We start from the raw sequence: 20592 nt of genomic DNA, 5'->3' as shown, positions 1-20592 counted from the left end.
AATGACCTCTCGTGAAATCCCCTCAAACATTATATCACTCTTAGATAGCAGGCATTCCATACTAGTTCTGTTATAAATGTGTTCTAACACCTTCACAGTTAGATAGAAAATAAAGAGAGAAGTCGAATTATTCTGCCTTGTCGGCAAGGTTTAGTGAGAATGTAGTTTTATATCATTTAAATATTATTTTCTTTTTCCGATATTTTATTGGATCTTAATTTTTTTCTTATAACTTTCAGTACCTTTTTTTAAAATTATTTAACTATTGTTATTATTTTTAATAATAATAATTATTTTTTAATTCATGGTTGGTTGCACCTTTTGTCAAGTGTAAAGTTCATCATATTCACGTTTTGTAAGTACTATTATGTGCTTTTTTTTTTCTTTTTTTTGTACCGTAACCTCGAATAGGTTTTGTTATTATGTTAAACGTACATTGTTAATACTTATGCTTAAGATCATAAACTCAGAATGGATTCTCATTGCTAATCATATCATCCACATCTGTTCTTGTTTTTAGTTGCAAAACATAGTTTACTTTTATCAATTACGCAATCAATTATCTAAACAAACCACTTATAAAATGCAAGCACAGAAGTTAGGCGGTTTCTGCATAAAATGAAGGGCAAACCGGAGAATTTATTAGCTTTTCCTTCAGAAATTCTTACATGCGTAGAATGATATGCAGATTTTAATTACAGGGCTTCTAGAAGAGATTATTGAAAGGGGTTTCGAATGTTTAATTCAACATTTTTTTTGGTTGCTGCTTTTATAAATTTGATTTATTCGCGCAAATTGGTATCCCGATTTATAGTGATTAGTAGAGATGGGCAAAAATTAATCAATTAAATTCCAATTGAATTAAACCAAAATTTAATTTAAACATGATTAAAATTAAAAAAATTAATCGGCCAAAATTAGTTGTTTAAATTAATTCACTTTTAATTTCAATTCCAAATTTAATTTTAATCACTTTTGACGGTTAAATTTTTAAATTTAATAAAAATTTAAGTGGTTAAATTTAAATGAAGGGAAAATATGAGTGTAAGGTGGTCTAGGGTGTCTCCAACATGGTTAAATGTAATGAGGGTAAAGTGGACCTACATACGTTTAGTGAGTCTGCCCATTCCTCTTTTATCTATTTCACGATTAAACAATAGAAATTCTCAACTTTTTTGTTTCTGTTAACGATAATTGTGTAAAACTTGAAATATTATTCCAAAAGAAATATTATTTATCGAATTTTTAAAGGAATTTTTTTTTCTTGCTTAATTCGAAAGTTTATCAAATACCTATGGGAGAAATGTTGGAAAAAAAAATTTAAATTAATTATTTCATTGATATTGTTAGGTTTGAAGTATTGACCAATCACATTGTAGTATGGTTGCAGACTGTGGGCGGGTCACGCCTACGTCTAAGGTAATCACGCCCCGTCCAATGAAAAACAGTTATGGCTGGTCAAAACGTATTAGCAATGGTGCTTCAATACCTTTCACTTATTTTTCTAAACTTTTATTATTTTCTCTTATTTTAATAACGTTTTCGTTATTTTAGAAATAATACTAATCTTGAGGAAAAATGCTAACAAATTATTTTAAAAAAATATCATTCTCAATTTTCAAGAATTTTTTTATTAAGTTATGATCGTTTTCGCCAATATTCGACAGTTTCACTTTACTTTCTCATGAAAAAAAAAATCTCGTATGAAGACTCACATGACTTTTTCTGACCATAATTTAGGAATGTAATGGATTTATTTTGTCCCTTTCTCTCACTCAAAAGTGTCCTTTTATGGATTTCCCTTGGAAAATGTTCCAACCAAATGTTATATCATGTCACAGAATTTTATGCCAGGTAAAGTGAAAAAGAAGGTTCTAGGAAAAATCTCATAAAACGGAAATGTCAATTCAGTAAAGAGGCCTTTATTGTTGGTTAATTTTAACCCACATTAAGTCTAATATTTGAATATAAACTAAATTTTAAATTTGGTAATGTATTTTTCGTTTTGGGGTATTTATAGCACACCCACAAATTTGTAAAAACCACTTGTATGGGCTCTGGAGATATCAAATTTGATTCGATTGCTATGCTTTCCTAACCATTAGTAAGAGAAAGCATAAAGGTTTTTTTTTATCTTAGTTTAGAGAGTCGTATGCTTGGGAAGTCTGAAAAAAATATTCAAAAAGTTTTTGTTAGTGATATTTTTAAAAAGTGGCCACGCCAAAACGTGGTCCGAACCTTTAGTTGAAAAGTCATGTAGTGAATGGTTAAACCCATTTGATTACCGATTGAAATTAAATTAAATCGGTTATTAAAATTAAAGTTCAATTAAATTCTCATAATCAACTTTTTGTTAGTTAGATCAAAGATTAAATTTGAAATTTTGTTCACTAGTTGTCATACGATTAAGAGTAATTATTTTAGTCAATTAAATTCTGATTAAAATATAAAAAATAATCAATTAAATTTATGATTAAACTGAATTTTTAATCAGTGCCCATCTCTGACGATTAATAAGTCTACTATGATGTTTGTCTACAAATACTAATAATTATAGTATTGATAAAAATAATATAAATGTAAAATTTCAAACATTCGAAACCCTTTTGAATAATCTGCTCTAGAAGCCTTGTAATGAACATATGTAGATCATTCTATGCACGTAAGAAATGGCCTAGTAACATTTGTGAAATTTAACATATAATAAATGCGAAAATGAGTGGTAATTAGCGATAATAGCGAATTGCTAAATGGTCCTGAAGATTGAAAACATAATTTTCTGACAGGAAATCTAATTCTTCAATGGAATCGCTATCCACATCGTCCCATCCTGACAATCCTCCACGACGCTTAAAATGGCGTTGGCGACGTTACCTCATTGCTTCCCAACCTCCAACAAGTTCCTAGAGAGTTCCAGCGTTAGCTGGTTTCTCTCATCATGTCTTCCTGGTAGTGGCACTGAGCTAGCTCTATGACACAATCAAATATTCATAATCTGTTATTCACATTTGCTAAATGTATAAAATCTGTACAGTTGCATATAAGTTAACTAACATTACATTAAAAAATGAAAATAAATCTCCAATGAACAGTGCAATCGCATTTGTTGTAGTCTCAGCGCGTCTGTAGTAATTAGCGATTTTTTAGTAGTAATGCAGTAAAAGTTGGAAACAAATAATTTTTTTTTTAAACATTTTACTAGACGTGTTCTGCGGCTTTTAAACTGGACAATTTACTCCCAGAGTATGGCTATTGTGAGCCTTACCTGTATCGTTCCTGTCAAATTATGAATAAAATATTATTCAAGGCTTAAATCCAAAAAAAAAAGGTGGATTTCAAGTGGCAAATGAGACAACCGACAAACTTATTTTCCAATTATATATTATTCTAGGTAATATAGACATTTGAACATACAAGTTCATTTTATTAATATACATTGCATAAAGAAAATAAATAAATTCAATTGCACATACAAACAAATAACACATATATTTAATCACTATTATTAAATTCTATAAAATAAATTTTGGCGCAAGATATTCAGGTACTGTTATATTAACAAAATAAACGCAAACCACTCAGATAGTGAAAATAAATTCTACTAATATAACGTTTTTCTGTTAAATTATATCTTCACAACAAATGAACCAATTTCTTCTGAAATCAGAAACAATTGCTGGCTAGAACGTAATTATTGTGGTGACAGTATTGCATCTACCAGCTCAAGCCTTAGCTGAACAGTTCTTAGTAACAGCTTTCAGATTTCTTAAGATAAGGCAAGTGATGTTAGAATGCTCCTTCTATTGGGATTCACTCCTAAATTCTCCCAGTTTATCCAAGATAGACGTGCTGTGAGGTCTGCAACAGTTATCAGCTACATTAAGAGTGAGCCCTAATTCTAACATGTTTTGTTAGAATTAAATTAGAGAACTGTGATTATAATTTTGGAAGGCAAATCTGATGTTAAAACTTGTTTCGATGATATAGAAATCTTTAAATATAATCAGTTATTTATCAAGTCACTTATTTTAAATCGATTATTCATCACATATTTATAAATGAAGAACAAGGCATCAACAAACAAAGGTATAAGATCATCAAACCTATTTATTTAATAAATAAATAAAATAAATACTGACCGCTTGTATTCCATTCGGCTCTCTCAAGGGAAGTGTCGTTTGCTAAAGCTTTTTCCACATATTCCAAAGGATCGCAGTCGGCTGCCAATACTTCTCTCAGCAGGGCGATATAGGCGATGGCCAGTCGTAGGGTGTCAATTTTGGAAAGGCGTTTTTCATACGGAAAAGTTGGCACATGTCCTCGCAACTGATCGAACGCTGAGTTTATACTGCTGTTGGGACAGTTCTTAAGGATATTATTTTGGTACAAAGTGCCTAATCATTCTTAGTTACAATGTGCAATTATTACTCGTCCGAATTTTATCAATGTGTATTTTTTTTGATAGTGTTGGACCAGAATTTTAAAGAAATGAAAGAACGGATTTAAAATATTTTAAAAAAGTTATGCGGCAAGGCAGAGAAGCTAACATATTTCATTTTAAGAAGTTAACTTTCGTTAAATATTAATCACTTTTTTTTCTTTTATCTTCTGCTAAAGGAATATTGCCATCTTGTAACACTTTCGAATGCTCGCTTACTGGAAAGCATATATGTTTTTACCAAACGACTTTGTCGCTTAACACGTATGTCTTCGCTTCCCACTCAAAAATTGTACATCTTGTGCTCTCAGATACCTTTCTTCAAAAAACACAGAAACCAGTCCCGTAATTGAGTTCTTGCGATCTGCAAAGCCGTTCGCGAGAACACGAAGCCATTTATTCTTCGGCAATACTCTAGCGAACTCTTTCAAAGCATTCGTAATAGTTATGAAGTATGTTTTCTTTCAAGTAATAGTGCATTTAAAAAAAATGCTAAATTGAATGTTCTCGAATTCAGCATAACCATAGAATATAAATATTTGTATAGCTCTAACACTTACAAAATATAACCTACAAATAAAACAGTACCACCACCAGATGAGATGAACGCTGTCCACTAAAGTCGGAGAAACAAAGCAAATTGAGCAAACAGCGAATTTTGTATCTTTTTTTTTTTTGAATTTTGTTTCTGTATAAGCAATTACAGGCTACAGTTTAGTGTCAGATTTCGTCAAGCAAACTGCAAGAGAATTCGCTGTTAATCAGTATATGTTTCTCCAAATTTGTGGACTAGTGTTCTATTCAATAAAGCCAATTAAAAATAATAATAATTAGTTATTCGCTGTTTGCTAAATTATCCGTTTATTTATTTGTCTGAGGAAACATGAACTGGTAGCAGATAGTAAAATGTCATATGTCTAAATGATATTCATTTGTGAAGTATTTTGGTTGTTTTCAGGATTCTTTCTTGTGTAAATCTGCGGCATTATTGCCGGCAATAATAACACATTTTGTCAGCAATATAAAGTCAAATAAAACATCAATTCTTGGTACAAAGCTCACTAAGCTTCTTTGTAAACGGAGCCTATCCCGGCTACTTGACTTATTATTGCTATCATAACAATATTCGTCATAGCCAAAGTATCATAACTAAAAATATTCTTTACTCTAAAAATTTGGCACACTTTTTTATTCAGTACGTTATCAAATTTTTCGTTCTGATTTGTGATAGAAGGACTTGTCAGAAGAGGCCTCACACCGATAAGGGATAGAAGAGGCGTACGTTTATAATGATGATGACGCGTTTTGATCACACATGGACTTGGAGATTAATTCTTAAGAAAAGTAGAAGGCATTGCTTTTTTTTTTTTTTATAGATTTATTCGCTTAGCGCTAAGAAGTAAATGAACAAAAGCCGCTTAAGTTTATGGTGGAAACTTGATTACCTAGCCAAGGAATGACTCGATCTTCGACTTGGTTTCCATTAGATTCCAGAATATTTCCTGTTTTCTTATCGTCGGACGGAACCTGGTTGCAACCCTACTCTAACCCGAGCTCACAAAATATACCATCATCTCCTGACGGCCATGATTAAGTTAGAAATAATCTACTTAAATTTCATTTTTGGATGTTAAAAAAGCTTTGAAAACAAGCCTGTATTATTGTGAAGGCTTGAGCACTAATGAAGAAGCGAATGTTTTCTGGTAAAAAATCTGCCACCATGTTCATTGTTGATTTGATTCATTTAGAGGCAATTATAGTATCAACGACTTAGTGGACAGAAGACATACATCTTGACAGGCGGTCTGGATCCAGCCTCTGACCTCAGCATCCTCTTTCGTTCTCTGATATTAGCCGCTTGCCTTTGGACCCTGTATGGTGGACCTCCACCTGTACTGCCACCCCCAGGTTGCTGTTGCTGTGTTGTGGGGCTCCCAGTTAATTGGCCAGAGTAATAACCTTCTGCACTGTCAGCTTCATCTGCAGACAAAGAAATCCCAAGTTATTTTAGTTCATTAAGAAAAAGTAGTTGACAAGAATTTATATTATTGTAATTAAAATCTAAAAAAGTAAATCTAAAAGTTGGGACGATGGTACAGCCAAGAATTCATTATAAATAAATAATTATATAAACATTCAAATGTTTATAATTCAGGAGAAAATATATAAATTCTTGTAAGCGTAAAAGTGGACAATTTGGGATTCATCCATGGATTGAGTCTCTCTGACGGAAACACTCATAGATCAGTTTATAAAAACCTCTGATTCTGACTCACGAATCCTAATAACGGATATTTCTGGTGGGAATTGAATTTAGAATATTTTTAATTAATTATTCTTAGCGAAACGAACCACCGAAGGATTATTTCGACACAGTAGTTCTAGAAATTGATTATTTTTGTTTATTTTTTTTCATATCAAAAGAAAGTTTATTTATTTTATAAATGACTGATTCCGCAAAAAGCGCATCATGAAACGGGATTAGTGGTAACAAGAAGTTACCCAATTCTTGGCTGACGTCAGCCAGGCGAGAAAGAATTTTAAATCTAGTAATACTAAAATTTTTGAAGTTATTTTAGGGTAAATCGCGAAAAATTATGTACTGGAAGCGGCAATCGTATCCAAAATGAATTACTTTTTGAGGACGTCTTTTTTCATTTTTTAACCTTTCTGTTTAACCTGCTAAATACGTTTTGTTGCTTAACCAGAGTATCCAAAAACTTGTACTTTTGGTCAAAACTCAATGTTTATAACTTTGACCACATCGCAGTATTTTGTAAAAGGAAGTAAAAACAAAAATGAAAATAATAATAACCATGATGTTGTTGCATGTGCTGAAGATAATTATTGGCTGCAGTAGATCGACTCGCGTAGATGCAGCTCGGCAGATCTTGTTCATCTTCCAAGTTGGACCAATATCTTCCTTTGCCGTCATGACTGGACAATAAGAGATTTTTACATTTCCCTCTCACAGTGTGTAAGTGATTTTTTGTTCAAATTATTAATCTCAATGTGAAAATAGAATTTTGAATGTTAAAAAGATCAGCTGTCTTCATTTTCAACACCATTTAGGTAGCTTTCAAAGTATCTAAACTACCTCTCAAATTTTCATGAATTCGGTGAAATTTACATTATTGGCTGTACTCTGAATGAACCTTCACTTTGTAAATAGCCTTCAGAACTATGGTTGGATGCTATATAAGGGCCAAAGATAAGCTAAAGGTCTGGGACCGAAAAGAGCCGTAAAGCTCTCGATGTGGTCAGCCTTACCTCTGTACCAGAATTCTGCGTGTGAATCAGTCCCAGATGATATCCAATCTTCCATCCGTGTAACGAAACCCTCCGTGAAACGCCTAAAACAATTTTCAGGTAACACTCCAGACAGACCGGTGTTGCCAAGAATGCAAACCTTATTTTGTAAGAATGGAAAATATAAATTTTCACTACTCTATCAGAAGTAAAACCTCACTATGGATTTTTAACATTTTTGATTAATGAAAGAAGAAGCATTTCGCCTCCCTAGCCTCAAACTATGTTCAACCTTGCCTAGCAGATTTCACCTTTTTACGCCTTCACCACACCACTGCCGCGTACAGCAACCTGCTTTTAATAACCATTATATTATAAATTGATTACATAAACTTAGGGCTAATGCTTCAGTTCTAACCTACGATTCTTTTTTTCAGAAGAAAATTAAAGAGATCTGATGCAGTGATTTAACATATCCCGACCAATTTAGTTTGCTGTCAAATACTAATACTTCTCCGATCCTGCTAGGCACGCAGGAGTTATCTGCGATCTTTGCCCTGCGAGTAACTAAACACTATAACTTGGGTCTTTGATCTAGAAAGATCTCTATCCAGCTATGAACCATCTTTAGGGCTTTTTACATTAATTCTTCCTCTACACTGCAAGGTAGAAGAGGAAGAGAATAAGATAAGAGATTACATTAATTCTTCCTCTACACTGCAAGGTAGAAGAGGAAGAGAATAAGATAAGAGATTACATTAATTCTTCCTCTACACTGCAAGGTAGAAGAGGAAGAGAATAAGATAAGAGATTACATTAATTCTTCCTCTACACTGCAAGGTAGAAGAGGAAGAGAATAAGATAAGAGATTACATTAATTGTTCCTCTACACTGCAAGTTAGAAGAGGAAGAGAATAAGATAAGAGATTACATTAATTCTTCCTCTACACTGCAAGGTAGAAGAGGAAGAGAATAAGATAAGAGATTACATTAATTCTTCCTCTACACTGCAAGGTAGAAGAGGAAGAGAATAAGATAAGAGATTACATTAATTCTTCCTCTACACTGCAAGGTAGAAGAGGAAGAGAATAAGATAAGAGATTACATTAATTCTGAAATTAAAAACATTGTCCTTCTCAATTTAAAGGAAACCATAATCGGCAAATTCTTTTAAATAGAATTCCGACGAAATGAAGTTAAGGGTTCCCTATCCCGGTTTTTTTTTTTTATATATATATAAGATACATTACTCAAAATTATTTACCCATTCCGTGATCAATACCCACCTTGGACATGATGGAGATGATGTTTCAGATCTGGATCCAGAGAGTCGGCGACGTAACATGGCTTTCTCTACTTCACTGAAACATTTGAAACAACTGTTGTCACTGAGTGTGTGCATTTATTGTGAGTGTCAAATAATTTAATTAATAATAATGTTCAATTCTCTCTTCAAATTCAAAAAATAAGTACTAAAAAAGGGTGAGACCGTTTGCAGTTTTTTTTTTCTTACTGCAGCGAGGGAAAAGAATGTGTGCCCTCATCTCAAAACCAAAATTCCCAAATTTCGATTATTTGTTTCTTCTTCGTTTCTATGTTGCAGACTATGTTTCCCGAAGTTTTAAGCACTGGATTTTTCTTAAGAATTATTAGTTTGCTCTTGATAATAATTTTGTTTATAATTTGAATATAATAATAGTAATAATAATAGTAATAATAATAGTAATAATAATAGTAATAATAATAAGAATAATAATAGTAATAATAATAAGAATAATAATAGTAATAATAATAGTAATAATAATTTTTTTTTTTTTTTTTTTTTTTTAAAGAGGGGTGAAATGCATCTTACGCACATTGTGCCGGACTCCCTCGCGGCCTACCGGCTAAAACACCCCCCTACTACCAGGCCTAGCCTGGATTCGCTTGTGCAGCACTACTTCAGGCTAGGCTCCTGTTCCTTACCCACTAGGGGTTATCCTCCTCTCCATCCATGTCTCTTCTTTTAAGGGTTAGAACTGCCCTTGTAAACATCGCCACAGCATTCCACTGCGCCCTGCCAGAGAGCATTATGCTTTGAAAGCGCTCAGGAACCCATTGACCCACTCTTTCTTCCAGATCTCTTCTGATACGACCCCATCTTTCGCACTCAAAGAATGTGTGATGGGCGTCGTCTCTTATTCCTGAACAGTGGGGGCAATTTCCCACCGACCGCTTCCCTATCTTCCGGAGAAACTCCCGGAAGTAACCATGGCCACTGAGGAGCTGGGTGAGGTAGTAATCTACCTCACCAAAACCTCTACCAACCCAACCTCTGACATCTGGGAGCAGAACTGCCGTCCATCTGCCACGAGTTTCCCCAGTCCACGCATCTTGCCACGCAGCCATTGTGCGTTCCCGCTCTTCTCTGTAGGCTGCTGCTCTATCGGCCTCCCACCTTCTTTCAAAGAGCCGTTTCCTCTCACCGGCCAGTAGCGCCACGGGAATAACTCCCGCGATCACCAAAATGGCCGGTTCAGAAACTGTTCTGTAAGCGGAGGCAATCCGTAACGCACCAACCCTCTGTACCCGCGCCAGTCTCTTTCTGTATACCTCCTTCTGGAGCGCGTCCGCCCAGATCTCAGCCCCGTATAGCAGTAAGGAGTGCGCTACTCCCATTAGCACCATACGGGTATGAGCCCTAGGGCCCCCTACGTTAGTCAGTAACCTACTTAACTTTCCGACATATTTTGATGCCTTATCGGCGGCCTTCTGTAATTGCTTGCCGAAAGTTAACTTGGCATCTAAGGTTACTCCTAGATACTGGACAGCGTCCTGTGAGACAATCGTCTCTGTACCCACCTTGAATGGGAGGCCCGTCTCAATCCGTCTCCTGGTGAGCATTACGACCTCTGTCTTCGCCAGTGCCAATGACAATCCGTGTGCCGCCATCCACCAATTTACCCTGCGCATAACCTGGTTTAACTTCAGCTGGGCTACATTGAGGTCCCGCGCCGAAATTAGAGCTGCTACATCATCCGCGTATCCTATCAACAGCGTTTCCTCCGGTAATATTAGCCGAAGTAACCCGTCGTACGTTATGTTCCAGAGGTCAGGTCCTAGAATCGAGCCTTGCGCTACTCCGGCCGTAACATTCATGGATCTAACCCCTTCCTCCGTCTGATATACTACAACTCGGTTACTGAAATAATCACCTAAGATCCGCTGCAGATATGTAGGGATCTTGAGGTCCTCTTCCAACGCGCGCATCGCATCTACCCATCTCAGCGAATTGAACGCATTTTTAACATCAAGTGTGACTAGCAGCACTATCCTTTGCAGCCACTGGGAGTGATCCTCCGCTCTTTCCACGGCTCTCACAACTTCCTTTATCGCGTCTAGGGTCGATCGGCCAGCCCTGAAGCCATACTGCCTCGGTGACAGATCTCCTGCCGCTTGCACATATTCAATGAGTCTTCCTCTAAGGAGCTTTTCGTACAGCTTCCCAGCAGTATCAAGCATGCAAAGTGGGCGGAAGGATGTGGGGAGTGATCCCCCTTTCCCTTTATCGATCAATACTAGCCGCGCCACTTTCCATCTGTCACAAAAAATTCCAGCTTTTAGGCATGCGTTAAACATTCCCAATACTAAGTCAGGATGCTGCTGAGCAACTTTCTTCAATATCTCGTTGGCAATGCCATCCGGGCCAGGGGCCTTTCTGGTTTTTAGGGTACGTACTGCACCCTCCAACTCTTCCTCCGTAAACAGAACGGGGGTCTCTATTTCGCCCCAAAGCCTAGCTGGCCTTGGCGGATGGGAGGGAAACAGCGTTCTCACAATCTCATCAACGGTCCGAGCATCCAAAACTGGCTGCTTCATAAAACCCGTTAGCTTCTCCATGACAATCTTATACCCCCTACCCCAGGGATCAGCGTCCACCTCATCTTTTAAGGCATCCCAGCAGCGATTCTTGCTTCTGGCTATTGCCCTTCGCAGTTCCTTCTTGGCCAATTTGTATTCCAGAGAGCGACTAAGCGCCTCTGGCCGTTGCCGTGCCCGCTGGGCTCTTCTTCTTTTCTTTATGCAGATTTTACGCAAATCCGCAATATGAGTAGTCCACCAGTATACTGGCCGTCTACCTCGCCAGGGGGCCTTCTTAGGCATAGATTGCCTACATGCCTCCGAGATAAGCTCCATAGTAGTGGCTACCACAACTTCCGCTCCTACATCTTCTTCAGATTGAACTAATTCTACCTGGGGCTTTCCATCGGTGAGGACAGCTTGGAAGACTTCCTCATTCAGCCTAGCGAGATTCCACGCTGCAGGCGCAGTTCTAGCTCCCAGATAATCAGAATTTCTTTCAAAACCTATGTTGAATGTGATGTACTGATGATCACTACCAGTGAAATCCTCGATCACCCGCCACCCACGAACACGTGCCGCAAGTCCCTCAGATGCCAGGGAGATATCTGGTATAGTCTCCGTATACCCCGGTCGCCTGAAAGTGGAGGTGCTTCCTTCATTCAACACAACGAGCTCCGTTCTAGCTGCCATTTCCACGATGAGCCTGCCTCTCATATCCGTAACGGGCATTCCCCATTCCACCGCCTTTGCATTTAAATCCCCCACAACCAAAATCCTACCGCCTCTCCCCCGGATATCATCTTCTAGGGAATTGAGCTTTCGCCTAAATTCATGGATGCTCTCGTTTGGAGTAAAGTAACAGCTGAAGTATGCCGTACCTCTGCTCTCTATCCAAACATACCCAGCTTTTCTCTCACATGCCTCCACCGAGACCTTTCCCACATCAGGGATCCAGATAGCCGCAGTCCCTAGTGAGTCCACAAACCATCCGGAATCCCGGGCGCGGTATTGCTCACAAAGAAGCAACAAGTCTGGACTCTTTTCACTTACAAGCTGATCCAGCAGAGAGTCTGCTAGCTTACTTCTATGAAGATTCCCCTGTAGGATCTTCATCGAAAGTTTACATTTAATTTCCTCCTGCTCTGCTCCAGCGCCTCCCGGAACACAGCACATTCTCCTGATCCCGGCAAATGCCTGCACGCCTCTACAGATAGTTTCCTATCTAAGCATAGCATACAGCATCCTTCTGCGGAGCAAGCCGCAGCAAGGTGGCCTGGTCCTCCACACCTATAACAGAGTTCGCTGCGGTCCGGGCCTTTACACGCCACTGAAACGTGCCCATATGCCAGACATCTGAAGCATCTCATAACTGCAACCCTTTGCCTTAACCGGCAACGCACCCAACCAACTCTAAGGAAGCCGTCTTGCAATAATTGGCCAGCCCCACTTACGCCAAGTCGCACTATCGCAGCCTTAAGGCCTCTGGCATTAGTCTTTGTGAGGTGGATATTCACATCGCTTCCAAAATCTCCTAGTCGTTGCTCAATCGCATGCCGAATTTCCTCTTCATCCGCCAGTGAATCCAAGTCCCGTATCTCAATTGACATTTTGGGCTCTAAATTTGTAACACTCGCTTTGTCCTGGAGAACCGCGTTTAACGCAGCCCCAAAGGCGGCTTTATCCTTGGTGTTACTACCTAGCTCTACTAATATACCACCGGCTCTCGTCTGCCTAATACAACTAACCTCTGTTCCGGTGTCTTCTGGCTTGACCCGCTCTCGAATTTCCCTTAGCACTTCCGCATAGGATTTCCCCTCAGCCGGCTTTATCAGCACAGCATCTGGACGGACTCTCTGGGGCCTATTCTTTTTCTTTTTCCTGTTCTTTTTCTTCTTACTCCTCCTCGGCGTTGGCTCCTTCTCATTCGCCGGCCCAGCCTCCCTCCTCTCTCCTTCCTTCTGCAGCTCATGGATTCGTTTGGGGCGTATCTCCGTCCAACCAGTTGAAGTGGAACCATCCCTTCCAATTTCCGCTGCTATCTCATCTGCTTTCCCTTCCCTACTCTTCCTCCTCAAAGCATACCGGCCGGTTTCCTCGGCCACCAAAGGGGTCTGCGTAGTTGCCGACAGAACTTGTCTCTTCTTCGCCTCAGCCGACGTCCTCTCCTGTAGTCGAACCAGTCGTTGTAGAGCAACACCCCAGAAACCACGCAGAGCTTGCACCACTTCTATTGATTCTTCAATTTCAAGCATACCATCCTTGATGTCCATGCTGATGTTTCTCTGTCTGCTTGTAGCGAGTTTCATTTTCCTGATGACATCCCGCATTCTGTCCAATTCTTCATCCACTCGCTTGCATGCATCTTCCATGTCTTTGTGTTCGGGCGACCCTACCGGGCCCCCCGCAAGCACTCCCAATATAATCGGAGTGTCATACGTTGGGGCTTGGTGGGTAATTGGACTTTTTGCTTGCGGGCTAATCGGAGGTTCCACCAATTCAACTCCCTTCTCCTCAACTACCGCTCCAGTTTTAGATGGCGTAGTAACCGGCGGAGTCCTTTTTAACTTCGCACTCCTCTGAAATGGGCTGGTGTCAGCAGCCGACGAACACGCTGCCTCAGACACTCCTCCTACACCTCCTGCTCCTCCTACACACTTCTGCACCTTCCTCTGGGGTAGGGAACCCCCACAAACAATTTCTTGCGCTTTCAAACACGTTTTATTATTTGAACTTTTCATTTAAATTTTTTTGAAACCCTCACCTATCTTTAAACTCCGACAGAAAGAAAAAAGAAAAAGAAAATAGAATGAAAAAGGAAAGGGAAAGGAAAGAAAGAGAAACAAGAAAGGAAAAGGAACCGGCCTAGCACCCAGCACCAAAGACACAATATTCCCGCCCGCACGGCCCCCAAAACGCAGCGCGCCCGCGACCAGTGGCCTCGAACAGGGCCCCCCGCCCGCCACGGCAGGCCCCTACCCGGGCGCCACCCGGAACTACCGCCACGGACGAGATTATGCGCCGGCTGGTGTGGCAGCCAGGTCATGATGGCTAGTCCGACCCGGGCCACTGTACTATCCGGCGGCCTGGGGAACGCAAGAAACCCAGTTTTCCTGATGTACCCTCTGGCGGAAGGCCCGCCGCGCCAGCGGGACCGCACGAGCGGGAAAAAAGGCGCAGGCCGGAAATCAGGGAAAAATAGGAAAAATAGCATTGAAAGGAAAAATAGGAAAGGTCAACGGACAGTTGCCCCATTAGCCGCCTCTTACGGCAAGCGGAAGACACTGAGGTCCTATTCTGACCCGGAAACCCCACGGGCTAATAGTAATAATAATAAGAATAATAATAGTAATAATAATAAGAATGCCTAGGAATTAGGCACCTAACAGATGCCATATCCCCCAAAATCGAAGTAAGTACAGCCCCAAACTGCTCCGGATTTTCTGTCTTTCTTCCTAGCTCTAGTAAAACTTGTCCATCTTTAGTCTGCCTGATTGATTTAATTTCAGCCCCAGCCTCTTCAGGCTGGACCTTTTCCTTTATACTGCGCAGTACTTGGGCGTAGGACATATTTTCCCCCGGTTTGATGCTGAGGGCAGAGTACCGAGCACCAAGTGGTTTTCTCTTCTCTGTATTTTCCCTGCTTGTCGGGGAAGACTGCGGGAGCTTATCCTTCTTCTTTTTCTTTTTTGTTCCAACCCGTTGCCATTCAGTTACTTCTTCTTCCTTATCAATACCAGTCAGCATCTCGTTCTTTGTTTCACTCTCTTTCCTCTTTTCTACAGCCCTGAGCTCTTCTTCTGGCCTCTTTTCTACCTTCCTAACCTGCTCAGGTGCAGTCTTCTGCAGCTGCGGAGGTGAGCTTCCCGGCCTTTTCCTTGTTCTAGATTCTACTGAGAGAACCTCATCCAGCCTTCGCCAGGTTTTCCGCCTGCTTCGAATATCTAGCAGAAAATGCTCTAGCCTTGGGAGACCTTTTTTAATTGTAGCGTTTACATTCGGCTGCCGCTTGACTGCCGCCCGCATACTTGATATTTCTTCTAAGCAGCTCTCGAGCAGAGCGTCTTCTCTTTCCTGCTCCTCTCTAATTTGAGCTCTTAGAGCCTCCATAGACTGCCTCACTCCTGCTCCCACTTCTAAGGTTTTTAACCTTATTTCTTCAGGATTATTCTGCACCTTAATTATGTCAGGATTCAGTGGAGTTATAGGTGGGGTTCTTCTAATCTTAGAGCTCTTTTGAAAAGGACTCCATTCCAGATCCAACCACCAATTCACCCCCTGCCTTTGTTCCTAAATGTGGAGAACCATCACCTTTCCTAACACTTGTCGCATTAGATGCTACAGAAACCAAGTGATCCACTCCTGTAGCACTGCAGTCGCTTGATGACGACGCCCCGGAGCCTGCTTGCGCTCTTCTGACGGCCGCCGGTACTGGGGATCTTCCCCCCTGCACCGTAAGGTTATTCCTAGAATTTTCCCTCATTTTCTCCCATAGATGGTTTTCTGTCGGGGTAGCCTTCCCTTAGCTTTTTATACCTACAGCCAGGTGGGAAAAGTAAAATAGGACAGGGTGGGAAAGGGAAGGAGGAACGGGAAAAGAATGGTTAGGACAGGGAAAGATGGAAAGGACGGGGATAAGAAAAGAAAGGAAAAGGTATCCGGTCAACGGTCAGTTGCCCCTTTAGACGCCTCTTACGTCAAGCGGGAGACACTGTGGCCCTATTCTACCCCCGGAACCACAGGGGGAATAGTAATAATAATAAGAATAATAATAGTAATAATAATAAGAATAATAATAGTAATAATAATAAGAATAATAATAGTAATAATAATAAGAATAATAATAGTAATAATAATAAGAATAATAATAGTAATAATAATAAGAATAATAATAGTAATAATAATAAGAATAATAATAGTAATAATAATAAGAATAATAATAGTAATAATAATAAGAATAATAATAGTAATAATAATAAGAATAAGAATAATAATAGTAATAATAATAATAATAATAATAGTAATAATAATTTTTTTTTTTTTTTTTATAAGTGAGGAAAACCTTCATAAAGGTACCAATGCGAGCGGTTATGTGGGATTCCTACCCACTAAAAAACCTCACTTCCTCGTTTTCCTTGATGGACCCAGCCCGGGACCGTTTATCACATTACTTCAGGCTGGACCAGGAACACTATACACTCCGGCATTTTTCCCTCATTTCAGCTGAAGTGTTCCTCTTCAGCTTTCTTCTTTTTTAAAATATCGCTGACGGTCTTGTCCACCTTAGTCCAGTTGGACTTCGCGGCTAACATTTTGCCCACGATATTCTCTGGGGTAATGCTCCCTATCTCCAACTCCAGTTCCATTCTTTGTTGGTCCCATCTCTTACACTCGAAAAAAGTGTGCCGTGCATCGTCCTGAACATCCTTACAATAAACGCAGCAAGGGCTTTCCACTTTTCTCATGGTGTTCAGATACTTCCTGAAGCAGCCATGACCTGTTAGAAACTGAGTCATGTAGAAATTTACTTGACCGTGTCTCCTAACATACCATCCCGCAATCCTGGGAATCAACAGTCTTGTCCATGCTGCTTTGTTACAGAATTCCCATTCTTCTTGCCACTTCTTCAGAGTGTCTTGCCTTGCCTCCATTTTAATTACCATTAGGTAATAGTAATAGTAATAATAATAAGAATAATAATAGTAATAATAATAAGAATAAAAATAGTAATAATAATAATAAGGGAAGGGATTAGCTATGAGGTTAGCATACTGGACTCCCACGCGGAGGTCCCGGGTTCGAATCCAGCAGCTGACCCTTAGATTTTCTCTTCCTAGGAGCTTCTTACAGCTCACTGTCCGGTGATGGACAGTGTTGTCTGTAACGAGAGAACACTGTCCGGAGGCCGGCAGTGCACTGGAAAAAGCTCCGGGCGCTAATAACCTCAGCTGTTGATGCGCCAAAAAAAAAAAAATAAGAATAATAATAGTAATAATAATAAGAATAAAAATAGTAATAATAATAATAAGGGAAGGGATTAGCTATGAGGTTAGCATACTGGACTCCCACGCGGAGGTCCCGGGTTCGAATCCAGCTGCTGACCCTTAGATTTTCTCTTCCTAGGAGCTTCTTACAGCTCACTGTCCGGTGATGGACAGTGTTGTCTGTAAAGAGAGAACACTGTCCGGAGGCCGGCAGTGCACTGGAAAAAGCTCCGGGTGCTAATAACCTCAGCTGTTAATGCGCAAAAAAAAAAAAAAAATAATAATAATAAAAAGAATAATAATAATAGAAAAAGAAGACCCGAGGAAATGCTGGAGTAAAGCCGTAGAAGATTAACTGTCTAAAACAGAATTCTAATTGGAGTGACCGAATGGAGACAAAAAGCTCAAGACATGATTGGAAAGGAATTGTCTGGGAGGCCTCCTTGGACTGTAGAGCCAGTAAGTAATAATTTTAATGAGGTAGTAGTTACAAGTGAAGCAAGTTGTGCAACCCCTCTTAAATGGTGTTTCAAATAAACACAGTTTTGTAGTTCAAAGCAAATAGATCGGATTCACTTAAAAATCGCAAAGAAAATTTGGAACATGGGCATAGTAGAGCGACTAAAGTTCCGTAGACTGTGTCATTACTGTTTCTTCAGTAAAAGAATTAGTTTTACCAACGTGGGTGACTTTTGCCAGAGACAGTGAGAAGATTGGACGAGCGAGATGAGGCCATAGAATAATACCGTCACGCTGTAGTTGTCCAGTAAGAAGAAGGTTTAGAACTTAGACATGTTCAGAGTATTTCAAAAATTTACAAGATTTTGTTTTTAACTATCGCTGGAACACTGATTTGAGCTTCTCTTTTGAATCGACAGAGACGTTTTATTATTCTGAATGTGTAAGTGATCGATTCTATTAAATCATGTTAAGTTTAAAAAGCCGTAATAGAAGATAATTTAAAAAGTAGTCTCTTCTTTAAAATCACTCACAGGTTACGAGATTTCCCTAAAGCTTGTAATTCTAAAAGTGCCTTTATTGTTAAGCTTATTATTTGAGGAATTAAAAACTATTCAGGTAGAAATCAAACCATATTTTCTGTGAAAATTGAGTCTCTTTTAGGAAATTTGATTGCAATACATCCCCTTAAGAAGAGAAGAGAAAGGAAAACTTCTACTGATTTCACACTACTTTACTACTTTTAATTAAAACGTTTTTCCAGTAAGATGAGTTAGGGGACAGTATTTAGACATTCCTTTCTAACATTTTATACATTAAATGTATTTATTATTTATTTGTATTATTGCTTATAAGAAAATATACATTTCTATAGGAAGAGTTTGGCCTCTGCTAGTAATAACAATAACGAGAAGAAATAGGCACTACCCATTACTTCCAAACTTGGGAACAATAAATACAATATAAAAATAAGATAAACAAAATTATTCCCTCGTACAATTACTTCTTACCAACCAAGAAAATTAATAGCAACTGAAATATTTTAAAAAATAAATCTGTTAAAGATGGGAGTGCAATTATTTAAGACCACAAAGTCGGCGGAGGAATTAGAGGGATTTCCTTATAGCTGTTAAATATTATCTTGACAAATTTATCTCCCTTTCTGCGGCACCAGAAATGAAATAAAATAAACTTTTAAATTTTGCTTTGTTGTCAATATCAAATAAATTAGTGTACATCTCAGAGCTATTGGAACATTAAATGTACGATCCTATTAATGAGGATTAAGTAAAACGCATAAATTCGGAATTTGAAGGACATGAGCTGACCGGCGAAATTTTAATTTTACCTGTTTTTCTTAATTTTTATCGAAGTGTCTTTTTAGCTGTTCAGCTGAAGTCATTAATTCTAGTAAAAGGCTGAAACTTTTGTTTGAACCCAGATTGTACGGAGCTTGTCTTAGGGACAGATCTAGCAGAGAACTTCTCACCAAAATGTAGTTTCACTGAAATCGTTCGGTATTTTCCTCCGTATTATATTAGTGAGAATTGAGTATGTTAATAAAAACACCGAGTTTGAAACGTGAGCGGAAGTGTCCATCTCTTCTTCTTTTTCAAGCCTACGCGAGTTACCTACTCAGATAAAGCTATTGGTGGAAACTCTGTTCATGGAAATAGATTTTTAAAAAGGGTTTCTCCAGAACGTTACGCTTCTGATGGTTCTGAACATTATTCTAGCAAAGCCTTCTAAATATTGGTAAACCAAAAAATTTAAATTGAAATTTGAGTAAGACCATGCGAATTTCTATTGCATGATGAGAAAGTTAAAGGTGCGCCATTGTTATTTTTATTCATATCATATAACATGAATAATGTGATCTTACTTTACTTTTTATTATCATTATTATTAAAAGTAAGGCGCGTTAGTAGTGAACATTTTTTATTTACTTATTTATTTACATTGACGAATTATTGTCAAAATGTATAGTCTAGTTCCTAGTTCTAAGACTGTCAGGCGAGTTACCATATTTAATACTAAAAGAGAAATTAATAATGAGTGACCATAAGGGTACATAAAAATAAACAAATTAGATTTCAACATTTGCGTTACACAGAAAAAGTAATTAATAATAGTAATAAAATTATAAAATAATCTCTTTAATATGTGATTCGCATTCCGGACATTGGCAGCAAGAGCCGACCAATCCCTCCCATTCATTATCTCCAAACTATCAGATGTAAGAAGAATATGTTTGCTAAATTTAAAGAAAACGTTGAAGAGGTTTTCTATAAAAAAAAAAAAAAAAAAATCTCGCTAAAACTGAAGCTGAACTGAGTGCACTTAATTTACTTTAATTTTGGTTAAAAGGAACGTTAGAAGTTGTTCCAACTAAATGGTACTCCAAGTTTTAATTCTATTCTTTTTGTTGTTAGTTTTCCAGTTATTTTGTTCGCGCTCTTTTATCCTCTCTCTCTGCCGCTCGCTCTCATTCCCACACTCACTCGCTCGCAATCAGAGTGGTAAAGGGCGCGACATTTCAAAAAAAAAAAAAAAAATCTCGCTAAAACTGAAGCTGAACTGAGTGCACTTAATTTACTTTAATTTTGGTTAAAAGGAACGTTA

General features: G+C 38.5%; 1 protein-coding gene and 1 long non-coding RNA gene across 8 annotated transcripts in view; one reads left to right on the top strand and one right to left on the bottom strand.

Annotated features, from left to right (window-relative positions):
- LOC141448868 (uncharacterized) overlaps positions 1-20592 on the top strand; it is a 49265-nt gene that overhangs the window by 3067 nt on the left and 25606 nt on the right. For all 4 annotated transcript variants that reach the window (XR_012455242.1, XR_012455240.1, XR_012455241.1 and 1 more), the window contains exons 3-5: positions 7279-7415; positions 9002-9094; positions 17820-17970. This is a non-coding gene — a long non-coding RNA (uncharacterized lncRNA). The remainder of the gene's footprint in view (positions 1-7278; positions 7416-9001; positions 9095-17819; positions 17971-20592) is intronic.
- Positions 3370-20592, bottom strand: part of Fer2 (basic helix-loop-helix domain-containing Fer2) — a 29095-nt gene continuing 11872 nt past the window's right edge. The window contains exons 2-6 of one of the 4 annotated variants that reach the window (XM_074117645.1): positions 8974-9048; positions 7254-7375; positions 6229-6418; positions 4140-4348; positions 3370-3858 (exon numbers count right to left, since the gene is read on the bottom strand). In XM_074117645.1, coding sequence (XP_073973746.1) covers positions 3767-3858; positions 4140-4348; positions 6229-6418; positions 7254-7375; positions 8974-9048 — 688 coding nt within the window. In that variant the 3' untranslated portion in view covers positions 3370-3766. Of the gene's footprint in view, positions 3859-4139; positions 4352-6228; positions 6419-7253; positions 7376-8973; positions 9049-20592 lie in introns of all 4 variants that reach the window. The other 3 variants (XM_074117647.1, XM_074117644.1, XM_074117646.1) reach the window with 3 other exon arrangements.

Source organism: Rhodnius prolixus, unplaced genomic scaffold (assembly GCF_049639745.1).
Source record: "Rhodnius prolixus isolate KJV_2025 unplaced genomic scaffold, Rpr scaffold_2, whole genome shotgun sequence".
Taxonomy (NCBI): domain Eukaryota; kingdom Metazoa; phylum Arthropoda; class Insecta; order Hemiptera; family Reduviidae; genus Rhodnius; species Rhodnius prolixus.
Note: the sequence above shows the minus strand (reverse complement) of the source record. Positions and strands in the feature narration are given on the sequence as shown.